Source organism: Chrysochloris asiatica, unplaced genomic scaffold (genome assembly GCF_000296735.1).
Source record: "Chrysochloris asiatica unplaced genomic scaffold, ChrAsi1.0 scaffold00075, whole genome shotgun sequence".
NCBI classification, from domain to species: domain Eukaryota; kingdom Metazoa; phylum Chordata; class Mammalia; order Afrosoricida; family Chrysochloridae; genus Chrysochloris; species Chrysochloris asiatica.
Genome location: NW_006408593.1, coordinates 12,478,457 through 12,491,230, shown reverse-complemented (window position 1 = coordinate 12,491,230; position 12,774 = coordinate 12,478,457). Strand labels below are relative to the sequence as shown.

General features: G+C 40.6%; 1 protein-coding gene across 1 annotated transcript in view; it reads left to right on the top strand.

Annotated features, from left to right (window-relative positions):
• The window catches only part of HARBI1 (harbinger transposase derived 1), a 15,472-nt gene extending 9,312 nt beyond the window's left edge, over positions 1-6,160 (top strand). Inside the window, exon 3 of the mRNA XM_006865060.1 lies at positions 5,588-6,160. Coding sequence (XP_006865122.1) covers positions 5,588-5,967 — 380 coding nt within the window. The 3' untranslated portion in view covers positions 5,968-6,160. The remainder of the gene's footprint in view (positions 1-5,587) is intronic.
• The last annotated feature ends 6,614 nt before the right edge of the window (positions 6,161-12,774 follow it).

Below are 12,774 nucleotides of genomic sequence, written 5' to 3'. Positions count from 1 at the left end.
CATAAGGTTGCTGTGGGTTGGTACCAACTAGATGGTACCTAACAACAACTCGTCAAATGAAGGAATGAGAATGTTCAAGGAAAGAACCTCGACATCCATTTTTAACAGGTGTTCTAAAAGAGTCAAACCAGTAAACCAGTTTGGAAAACACTAGTCTCTGGACAATGGGATAATGTGAAGGAATGTTGGCAGGAGTATGAAAAAAGGTTTTTTGTTTTCAAAGAGAAGTAATGGGTGGTTGTATCCAGAGAACACCTTTAGATTTTAGGCTAGGGTAGAGGAGAAGCCAGCCTTATCATTAGCTATGATTTGGCTATGTTTATTTAGCATATTTCCATCTAGGCCTGCATCCCTTCCAGTCCTCATTTGCATCTGTCCCGAGGGACATGCCCTTCTCTTGCAGACAGTTCAGCCTGAATTCTTATTGTTTTAGCTCTTGGGCTAGTCCTGGTAAGCAGCTTTTGGTGTGATCTGCCAGAAAGTCTTCTGGATGACTGATCATGTAAGCAGTTGCATTCTGTTGAGTAATACGAATCTAATCTCCTCCTGAGTGGCGGCTTTCCACTGGTGCTGTGATTATAACCAGTTAATATTGACAGGTTTACCATAACTAGCTGTTCTGTGTAGCTTTCCATACCATTTATTAAAGAAACCTTAGCCAATATCATTTAACATCTACGTTTTGTTGTTCCTCCTAAGTGCTTACAACCTCAGAAACCCAATAAAGGGTCACTATGAGTTTGAACCAACTCTGAGGTACAACTTAAATGCTTATCTTATTCGCTTTTACAGCATTGCATCATTGTTGGTTTTTCTGGGTTTTTTTTATTGTGAGCTAAATGATAGTTCACATGGTAGAACATTGGCTTTACACCATCATTTCATTGCAATGATTACAATCTCCTCCGTGCATCATCATCCAACAGTATTTGCTTCAATTTCCTTCTTGTTTTTTGTTTTCTTTTTTGCGGGCAGGGGAAGGAGATGTGCACCAAAACACTCAGTAATATATTATAATTAACCAAAGGGCACATTCTTCAAGCCTTAACCACACTTTAAAAAATGTTTTTCACTTCATCTTTCCACCACTTCCCCAGTTTCCATATTTAAAGGGTTAGACCCTACTAGGTGTGCTGATCAATGTCTAACTGGCTCTGTAAGTAAAAAAGGCTTAATTTGTAGCAATTGCAGGTTTTCATGGTATAAATACTTCTATCACAATCAATTTAGAGCTACTGACATATCACTGAACCTTGAGTTAGAAAGACATGCACAGTAACACACCATTATGTTGATACATGTTATTACATAGCATTTTCACCATAAGCACAGTTGCACACCATTATATTAATACATATTATTATATAGTATTTTCACCATAAACAAAAAAAAACAACCAAAAACCCAGTTGCTATCAGGTTGCATCTGACTCATGTCAACAACCATGGTTGTGGTTGGTGGGTGTGTGCTGTGGAGTGGATTCTGACTCATAGCAACCCTCCATAGTGTTTCTGAGGCTATAAATCTTTACAAGAGCACAAAGCTTCATCTTTTTCCTGCTGAGCAGTTGGTAGATTCGAACTGCTGACCTTGCAGTTGGTAACCCAACTCTCATAACCCACTCCACTACATTTAAATAACCTCAAGAACACAAATAATAATAAATGGAATAACTAAGAAGTGATGGGTTTTAAGTATTTATTACCTTTGTTTTCAAAATAATTTATTAAATTTAAATTTTACCTAATTTAAAATGAATAATAGAGTTGAAATCTTGGCTCACTAAATTCCTGAAAAATTAATAACTGACTTTCCCAAGTTTAGACAGGAATGTTTGAGCACACAATCAAGCCTACTGCAGTTTAAGGAGTAATATATCTCCTGTGTAAACTTGGACGGGCTATTTGACCTCTCTACCTTCTGTTTCCTCTTCTGTAAAATGGAAGTAGTAATAATATCTGCTTTATGGAAATTTCTGTGACAATTAAATTAGTTATACATGTATCATTGTTTTAAGGAGCTCTGGTAGCTTAGTGGTTACGCATCAGGGTTACAACCTCAGGGTCAGCAGTTTGGAACTATCAGCTGTTCTGTGTGAGAAAGATGAGGCTTTCTGCTCCCGTAAAGATTTGCAGCCTCGGAAACCCTGTACAGGGTCGCTATGAATCAGAACTGACTCCACGGCACATAACCAGCACCATCATTGTTTTAGTGACTCTGAGTTTGGCATTAGCATTTCCTGATTAATGCCTTCCTTTGCCTGACATATCACAGGATAGCTAATACACTTGTAAAATGAGTTCATTAATAGCTGACTGTACAAAGTTGGGATGAAGATAATAAGAATATTTTTAAAGTGTGGCACTGTAGCATAAGCACTGGACCACAAGATTGGCAGTTCAAACTTACCAGCATCTCCTGGGAAACCTACACTGGGTCGCTATGAGTGGGAACCAACTTGACAGCTCTTAACAATAACAACAAGCCTAGTGCCGGCTACATAGTAGATGTTCAGTAAATTGTTGATACTATCTTTCCATTATTATGTACAAGGTGGAAGTCAGTGGAGTTTTGGATCCATACTCAAGTTTCTATTCTGGTCCTTTAGATAAAGGTTAAAAAATAAAATAACACAAAATCTGATAACATAATTGTTTATTGAACATAATCTATGGAGTTCAGTGTTTTACACTGAAACCAAAATAGAGAGATGTTATTAGCATTGTTTTATATTGGGAGGTCTGAGCTACACTGAGGTTGAAACACTCAAGGTTACACACTAAGCAGGTGATGGAGCTGGTCTCAACATTGCTTTCTAGGACTGCAATGATATCTGTACCAACTCAGTTTATGGATTTTGGTGCTTAGGCAGGACTTAGACTGATGAAAAATGTGGAGTAGGGAGAAGTAGGGGTGGCCCATGGGGATATTGTTTGGTAAATATAACACCAAGTTTCTTAAAATTCAGTAATTAGAATGAGTACAATTAGACAAAATAGATTGTCTTTAGGGGAAAAATTCAGCTCAACATAAAATTTGAAGATTTTGTTAACAGTGACTGATTAGTTACTTACTCTACTTCTTGGAAATGTAAGGTCCCATAAGGGTTGGAATCTACTCGACAGCACTTAACAACAAGATGTTTAGAACAGTGCCTAGCACACTCTGAGCACTCACTGAACTAGACAGTGGATCAGAAGCATAGCCATTGTGTAAGCTGTTTGAGATTGCTCAAAGGTTATGCTTCTGTGTGAGACGTTTTATCTGCCAGACGTAGTGAGTCATGACAAACTATGGAAACATTGTACGCTGCTCTAGTAGGACATTGCACCCTACTTGGTGTGTGTGTGTGTTTTGTTTTTAGCACTTCCCAAGATAGTTTGATAAGGAAGTCACTTGCCTTGTGTGTATTATTTAATTGACTCCTGATTTCATTTCCTTGTTACTCACTACTATTTGCATCGTTGTATTTATGTTCTACTTGTTCAGATGGCACTCTGTCAGTTTTTTGGTTATAGACAAGTTGTGAGTGTAATTATCTTGAAAGGCAGAGCACCTGAGTTCTGATGTCTGCCACAGATGCTAGGACTTGTAACTCATTCTTATTAGCATTGAGAACATAAATGGTATTGTCTGTGGAGTCCTCTGCAGTTCTGAAATTTTAATGGGAGAGTTTCCCCACAAGTGTTTTGGTATCTCCTGGCAGAATTCTTGTGCTCTTGCTCCTTAGAGATTTTGAACGTTGGCATGCTTGGTGATCATTTTTACTAATCCTTTTCTTCTCTGAGTTTGACAAATCCCAGACATTTATTTTTTTTTTCATCCAGCAGCTTCACCTCCTTCCTGCATTCTTTCAGACTTGGCTTTCTTTAGCTCTCAGCCAGCTTTTATCTCTGTTGATTTTAACCAAGACTATTCCTTCCCAAGACTCCTGTCTTTGCAGTAACACTGGTATACTTTCTTTTCACCATAGTTTTTCCTCGTGAGTTTTCTTGTGTATCTTGACTTCCTGTTGAGTTGTTGTGGGGTTAAAGAACTTATCATTAACCAGATATTGTAGCCTGTAGGGCAGTTCCTTAGGAGCTAATGCTTAAACCTTGGAATGAGCTCCAGATCACACCTCAGGGACTATGCTTAATTAGGCACCTCATGGGTTGGGGCTGGTCTGGCCAGAAAGATCCACCTTGTGATTTCAGCTGGCCTTAGGGAAGGACAAGGTACAATCAATCAGGACCTCTTGTAATGAGACCCTAATAAAGGCAAGGGAGTGGGCTTCCTGGTTGGTGAAAGACTTCCATGCATGTGGGAGGATTGATGTTGTTGCTAAGTGCCCTTGAGTTGATTCTGACTCAAAGCCACCCTGTATGGAGTGTCCTAGGCCTTTTATTTTTAAATCTTTGGGTGAGCAGAAAGCCTCATCTTTCTCTTGCGAGTGGCTGTTGAGCTTGAACCATGGACCTTGTGGTTCACAGTCCATTGCTTATCTTATTCCTTTTTAGAACTTGGAAGGTCCACATTGGAACTTTCCCAGACCTCGTCCTATGTATCTCTTCATTGTTATCCTTTGACTATAATAAAACTATGATAGTAAGTATAGTGTTTTCCGTGAGTTCTGTGAGTTGTTTTAGTGACTTAATTGAGCCTAAGGGATGTAGTGGTTACGAATGGGCTGCGAACATCAGGGTCAGCAGTTCGAAGCTACCAGCTGTTCCAAGGGAGAAAGATGAGGCTTTCTGCTCCCGTAAAGATTTACAGCCTCAGAAACACTGTACAGGGTCGCTATGAGTTGGAACCGACTCCACGGCACATAACAACAACAATAACAACAAGGGAGTAGTTGTTGTTGTTGTTGTCAGGTGCCATCGCGTCGGAACCGACTCATAGCAACCCCTTGCACAGCAGAACGAAACAATGTCCGATCCTGGGCCAACCTCACTACCGCTGCCACACTTGAGTCCATCAATGATGCCACCTGGCCAATCCATCTCGTTAGGGGTCTTCCCCTTTTTCTCTGACCCTCCACCTTACCCAGCATGACATCCTTCTCCAGCGACTGTTCTCTCTGGACAATGTGTCCAAAGTAGGAGAGACGAAGCTTAGCCATTTTGGCCTCCAAGGAGCACTCTGGTTATACTTCTTCCAAAACAGATCTATTGGTTCTTTTGGCAGTCTATGGCACTTTCAGTATTCTCCTCCAACACCAGAACTGAAATTTTAATGGTAAAGTTAGAAATTTCCCCAAAGAATTTGGTCTTTGTCCTTGATTCCTAAGAACTAAGGGAGCCCACAGGCTTGTGGCAGGTTTTTGACGTCTTGGGCAGTCTGGAGGACTGTGCTGTTAAACTTGTGAGCTCTGGTGTAGCTCCTGATGGTTAGGTTCAGAGAGGAAAGGTATTACAGTTGAAATGGAACGGAATTAAATAGAACACATTACACTGATTTGATTTCCACACATTTTGGCATCAGAGAAGTGACATTGCAATAGATCATTGTGTTTTTCTACTCCACTCCCAGCAGATATTTCTGGATTGCTCCTCCTTGTTTGTATTCCACTTATAATCAATTACGGTTTCTTTGGGCCCCACAGGTGACAGTTCCTTCTTTCTGCGCACCTGGCTCATGACCCCACTTCATATAGCTGAAACGCCAGCCGAATATCGCTATAATATGGCCCATTCAGTGACTCACAATGTGATTGAGAAGACTTTCCGAACCCTCTGCTCCCGATTTCGCTGCCTAGGTGGTTCCAAGGGAGCCCTGCAGTACTCACCTGAGAAGTCCAGCCACATCATCTTGGCTTGTTGTGTACTCCACAACATCTCCCTGGAGCATGGAATGGATGTTTGGTCCTCCCCACTGACGGGACCTGTGGAACAGCCCCCTGAGGAAGAGTATGAGCACATGGAAACCCTGGACTTAGAAGCTGACCGGATCCGCCAGGAGCTGGTGCTCACTCATTTCAGCTAATAGCAAGAGACTTTGCAGAAGTTGTGACAAGCATTTCCCTTCACCACCGCCTACCCAGTTCCATCATCTAGCATGACTGAGTGTGGGGACACTTGTCACAAACTGACATTTTATCTGTGTTTTAGGAGGGTTGGGACTATGCCAGCATATCTTGATTCATTTGCAAATGCAGTGACAAAATCAAAAGTAAGACTACATTTCCCTACTCTCCAGTGATCACCAGGTTATGTGCACCAGTCATCTGAGAGCTCACTGGTGGCAAACATTTCTGATTGTGCCTGCAAAGTCAAGTCAAGGGGAAATCAACTGATAGTAAAATGTTTTTGTTGTTGTTTTAATTATCTGGAGATATCAAATTGAAACATGGATTGTCTTAAATTATGTGGATGGCATTTTAGTTTCGTACTTTGCTGCCTATATAGGTATAATCTAAGGAAAATGTGAAGAGTACATTTGAGTTGGGGAATGGCCTTCTGATCTAAGTAAGTGGCTACTAATCCAAGTTTGAAGCTTTGTGTTTTTAAGAGACTCTTAGGGATAGTCTGGAATCTCCATCTTTAGCCTGTCTGCCATAATTGGACTCTAATTTGGACCTGATTCCTATTTGTAGCCCTGAGTAGGAGTAGAGACAAAATGAGTTTAAAAACCCAATCAGCTTAAGAAAGACAATTCAAATTGTATAGAGAAAATAACAAGCTTATATTTTACAAGGGATCTAAAGACCTTGATAGATAGATGGGCAAGGTAGACTTAGCTAGGTTTAGACAATTCACATCTAAAAAGATCACACTTATTATGATCATATTAAAAATGTCTGTTTAGCCATTCTATTTAGAAATTTCTAGCACAGAAGATTTAGGGAATAGAGAACGTATGTGAAAGAATCAAAAGTAAGCGGTAAAAGGAGTATAATTTTTTGGTTTGAAATGAATTCTGGAGTTAGACCTACTTGGATATCTTGTGTACTCCTAGAAAAGATGGACAGAATTTCCCAGGAAATAAATAATGCCCCATCAAGTTTGGTTCTAAAATTATACTAATATGAAAATAACCTGATTGGAATAATGAAAGTGTGAATTAGGTTCACACATTGGTGCCTTTGCTGCAATTAAAAAGTGTCTTTCCTGGGGAGCCTCTTGTTCCCAGTTTCATAGCCACTCACCATGTGATGCTTTCGATCTGCCCTCTTGGATCACTTCCTACCTGTGTTTGGCAGTGTTAATCTGGTGATTTTCAAAGTAGAGAAATGAACAGCTGATGATAGAAGAAATTTGGAAATAATGAAGGATGACTCATCCTCCAGATTAAAAACAATTATGGATTATTATCAACTGTTTATTTCCACTCCAAATGCTATTTCCCATCACCATCCTACTCTGGCAGGAGGCTGAGTTTAATATGTTCAGTGATGTCATTGAGGTGGGTGACAAAAAAGAGGAGATAGGAAACTCTTCACTGAGCATTAGAGGTGCCCTGTTGTCTCTTGCTTTGTAAAGTTTAACTTGTGTCCCATGCTTGTTTTGCACCTCTCATGAGGCAGTGTGTTTACTCTCACAGTCTTTTAAAGCTTCCCAAGGTGGTTCTAGTATATATATTGCATTAAGAATACATGCCACTAAAAAAATTAATCAATAAAAAGGATACATGCCACCTAAGTATTATAAGGAGTCCTGGTGTGGTGCTGTACAGCATAAGCACTGGACTGCTAATTCCAAGGTTGACAGATCAAATCCACGAGGCATTCCTGAGAAACCCTTTTCAGGGTGGCTAAGCGTTGGAACCCACTTGACCGTACTTAACAATAAGAATGTATTATAAATGGCAAGCCAGGGTATGATCATGGAAAGTACCTAGCGTTTTTGCCTTAAATAACCATACTTAAGGTAAATTGGAATTTTTTTTTCCTCAAAACTTAACCCACTAGTGGTGACATGCCTGAGTGGGAGGGATGGTCTTAGAGATTTCAGAAACAATTTTAAGTCTAGTATATGTACACCAAGGAGTCCTGGTGTGGCGACTGTGGTTTAATGTGCCAGACTGCAAAGCCGTTTGAACTGCAAAGTCGGTGGTTCAATCTCACCAGCTTCTCCTTGGAAACCCTACACAGGGTCGCTATGGGTCAGAACTGACTCTATGGCACTTCACAACAGCAACAACAACACATGCTCACCAAAGAGATTTCTAAGTGCTGATCTGATTGAACACTGACTGGCAAGGTTTTTCCCTGGGAACATGATGTTTCCTGATAATTCCTCAGGGTAACTGTTCAAATCTATAACTTTAATCTCCCTTCAACCTGGATTTTTACAGACCATAATTTTTGAGTCCATACTTTACCAAACATGTAGGTATGTATTTCTAAATAGCCAAGTGTTTGCTCATAAGGGTTTTGTTATATAATTGCCTGCAAAGGTGTCTCTGCTTGTGGTCTTCTGTGGATAGCCTCTTCCTGGTATAGTCTTTCTAGTCAGTAATTTTACCTTACGTACGTTTTAAGACGGGAGCGCAGTGGCGCAGTATGATAAGCAATAGACTGTGAACCACAAAGTTGGTGGTTTGAGCCCATCAGCCACACTGCTGGAGAAAGATGAGACTTTCAGCTTCCGCAAAGATCTAAACTCTTAGAAACCCTATATAGGGTTGCTATGACTTGGAACTGACTCAATGGCACTTAACAAGTTTTAAGAAGTATTGGTAGTGGTGTATGATAAGCACAGGACTACTAACTTCAAGGTGGGCAGTTCAAACCCATCAGCTGCTTCGAGCGAGAAAGATGAGGCTTTCTGCTTTCATAAAGACTTACAGCATCAGAAACCCAGAATCTGAGTTGAAATCAACTTAATGGCAGTTTTTTTTGGAGGTTTTATGTAAGCTTTACTCTCCCATCTGTATTTCCATCAGACCTGCATAGGAATTTTTCACATTTGACCTTGTTATATGCTGCTATTAAATCGACTCAGACTCAGTGACTTGTATGTAACAGAGATGAACAGTGCCTGGTCTTGTGTGCTCCTCACAACCATTGTGATGTTGGAGCCCATTGTTGCAGCCTCTGTATCCACCTTAAAGAGCTCTTTCTCCCAGACCCTCTACATGCCTTTTATAGGGGAGCTGACTTCTTTGTCATTCTTTATCTTCAAAGTGTTACTATTCTTAGATCTGAATTCATGAAATTTACCTTAGAGAAATTTACTCTAGAAATTTACCCAAGATAGATAATTCCAAAGAAGAAACAATTTATGACTGTTACCAGTGGTTCTCAGCTGCTCTGGGATTTCTCCCCTTCCCTGAGTTGCTTCTACTTTTTAATTTAATTTTATTTTTATTTTGTAATTATGAAATTTAATCTCAAACTGAGTTACCAGTTACAACCCAAGTAGTAACATTTTTTAATACATGGAATGAATACGATTAGTCTTAAGAATTATATGGAACTATTTTAGGATTTTTTTCATTGAATAAATGATTTTACTTGACTACAATCTATTTTTAAGGAGCTCTGGTAGCGTAGTGGTTACGAATCGGGCTGCAAACCTTAAGGTCAGCGGTTCGAAACTACCAGCCGCTCCGCGGGAAAAAGATGAGGCTTTCTACTCCCGTAAAGATTTACACCCTCGGAAACCCTGTACAGGGTCGCTATGGGTCGGAACCGACTCGATGGCACTTAACAACAATAACAAAACAGTCTATTTTTAGGCTATATTTAACAAGGTTTAAATTCTTTGCCTTTATCTTTTTATAATAGGGGACTTCAAAAAATTTGTGAAAATTCCATTTTTAATTCCATTTTCCACAAACTTTTTAAAGTCCTCTGTGTATGTGTGTATAGAGAAGGCTTTAAACAATTTGTGGAAAATGGAATTTTAAGTAATGGAGTTTGAAGCTCCCTCACATATATGTATGGCCTCCATATGTGATAGAGTTTCTCATTTACTTTAATATCAAAATTATCAACTCAAATAATGGTCAATTTAAGAACATTTTCAAATTTTAGGCAAGAATTATATTAAAAATCTTTAAGAAATAATACAATCTGGGCTCTGGTTAATCAGAATGGTCATCTGCTTAAACAATAGATTCAGCCACACCCCTGTGTACTGGCTGAAAGGCATTTTGACTTTGTGTTATTATTAAGTGCAACCAGTATAGAGTTTTCAAGGAGCAGCTGGTGGGCTTATAACATCAACCTTGCAGCTAGCAGTCCAGTGTTTATCCCATGGTGCTACATAAGGACTCCATTCTGACATTTTGTAGTTAAGTGCCAACGAGTGGGTTCTGACTTATGCAACCCTGTATAGAGCTTCTGAGGAGCAGCTGGTGGATTTGCGGTCCAGTGCTTATCCCACAGCACCAAACTAGGGTATTTTGGTTTCTGTTTTAAGAACGGGATTTCAAATTTTAAAACTTACAGCGACCAAGCAAGTGATATAAATAAAAGTGTCTGAGGGTAAGAAAAATAGACAAATGAACTCATGTCAGATTTTGGAGCTCTAACCATCTAAAGGTTGATGTTTGAGGATCAGCTGGTGTGGTGCTGTGGGCTAATTGAGCTGCTTCTACTTTTACTGTTCAGAGCCAAGTGTGTACATTAATTACCCCCACCGTGCTATGAGAGCAGGCTACAAAAGACCAGAATAGAATTGCAATAGCAAAATCAATTGACTCATCATTTTGGTTGCTCTTAAAAGTCAAGGCCCAACCCCTATTCATGGACTTGATAATAAGATGACTCATGGTACAGCTACAGAGTCATCTCATCCTAAGTTCCAGCCTGATTTTTACTACCCAGGGTGCAGGACTCCTGGTGTGGCACTATAGAATAAGCACTGGACAGCGAACCCACAAGGTTGGTGGTTCAGCTCCACCACCTTGGAAACCCTATAAGGGTCACTCTGAGTCAGAACCGACTGAAATGTACTTTTAACAACAAGGGTGCAGTAAAGTAGGTTTCTAGATCCTATGGAGTCCTGGTGTGGTGCTGTAGGGTAAGCACTGGATCATAAGGTCAGTTTGAACTGCAAGGTTGGTTTGAACCATGAGGTCAGGTGTTCAAACTCAACAGAAGCTCCTTGGAAACCCTATACTTGATTGCTATGAGTCTGGACAGGCTTGATGGCACTACAACAACAATCAAACAATCAAGATGGGAAGTAGGGTATTCATTCCTCTCTCCCCCAGGCAATTCCACTAGGTTAAGGTACTCCGGTCTTTTCTCCTGGGTAGTTGGTAGTTTTGTTGGTGCACCTCTGTTGTTGTTGTTGTTAAGTACCTTTGAGCAGGTTCTAACTCACAGTGACCCTGTATAGGAATTTTGAGAATCAGCTGGTGGGTTTGAAGCACCAACCTGTGGTTAGGCGTCCAATGCTTATCCTACAGCACCACACCAGCACTCCTGTTCCTAGGTGGTTGATGTTGGTGGTTGATGTTGGTAAGTGCCATCAAGTTGGTTCCCACCCATAGCAACCCTATTAGGGGTTCCTAGGCTTTAAATCTTCGAGGGAGCCAAAGCTTCATCCTTCTGTGGAGTGGCTAGTGGTCTTGAATTGCAGACCTTGAAGTTTGCAGTCCAGTACTTATCATATGGGGGCTGCCATGCCCCCTGTTCCTGGTTCGTTATTGTTGGTTGTGTGCCATGGAGTCGTTTTGTTTCTGACTCATAGGGACACTGTACAGGGTTTCTGAGGCTGTAATTCTTTACGGGAGCAGAAGCCTCATCTTTCTCCCGTGGAGCGGCTGGTAGTTTCAAACTGCTGACCTTGCGGTTCGCAGCCCGGTTCATAACCCTACCCTACCAGAGCTCCTCTGACTCCTGGGTTAGTCCTTCTAAATTCTTTCCTTGTGATTGACAATGGCAAGGTCCATTCTTGTTGTTAAGTGCTGTCGAGTCAGGTCCGACCCATAGTGACCCTGTATAGGGTTTCCAAGGAGCAGCTGGTGAGCTTGAATCGCCAACTCAAACTGCTTTGGAGTCTGGCACATTAACCCACGGCGCCATTCTTAGATTAATCAGTTCTCCCAGTTTTTCTGGAAGTGTCCTGCTACCTTCAAAGTACGACCACCAGGAGAATCCTATTAGAATACAACGAAGAATCAACATGATAACGAGTTACCTCCAATGGTTAAGACTTCTGGGTGATCTTTACTTTTACCCAACTAGTTTCTTTTTTACAGTTTTTCCTTCAGTATGAAAAGTGTCCTGTAGATTTGGAATTTCTCCTGATCCCTTATGGACAACATTCAATATACATGGACTTCTGCATAAGAACAAACAGTAGTTTGCTGTCATTTGTTATTGTTGTTAGGTGCCATTGAGTTGGTACTGACACATAGTGACCCTATGCACAAAAGAACAAAATACTGTCCAGTCCTCGACAATCTCACAATCGTTGTTATGTTTAAACCCACTGCTGCTGCCACTGTGCCAATCCATCTCACCGTGGTCTTCCTCTTTTTTTCCACACTCCACTTTACCAAACATGATATCCTTCTCCAGTGACTGATCCCCCTGATAATATGTCTGAAGTATGAGAGGTAAGTCTTACCATCCTGGCTTATAAGGAGCACTCTGGCTGTATTTCTTCCAGGACAGATTTGTTTGTTCTTTTGGCAGTCCACAGTACTTTCAATATTCTCCTCCAATACCATAATTCAAATGCATCAATTCTTCTGTGGTCTTCCTTATTCATTGCCCAACTTTCACATGCATATGAGGTTATTGAAAATACCATGGCTTGGGTTAAGTGCACTTTAGTCCTCAAACTGACATCTTTGCTCTTCAACCTTTTAAAGAGGTCTTGTGCAGCAGAT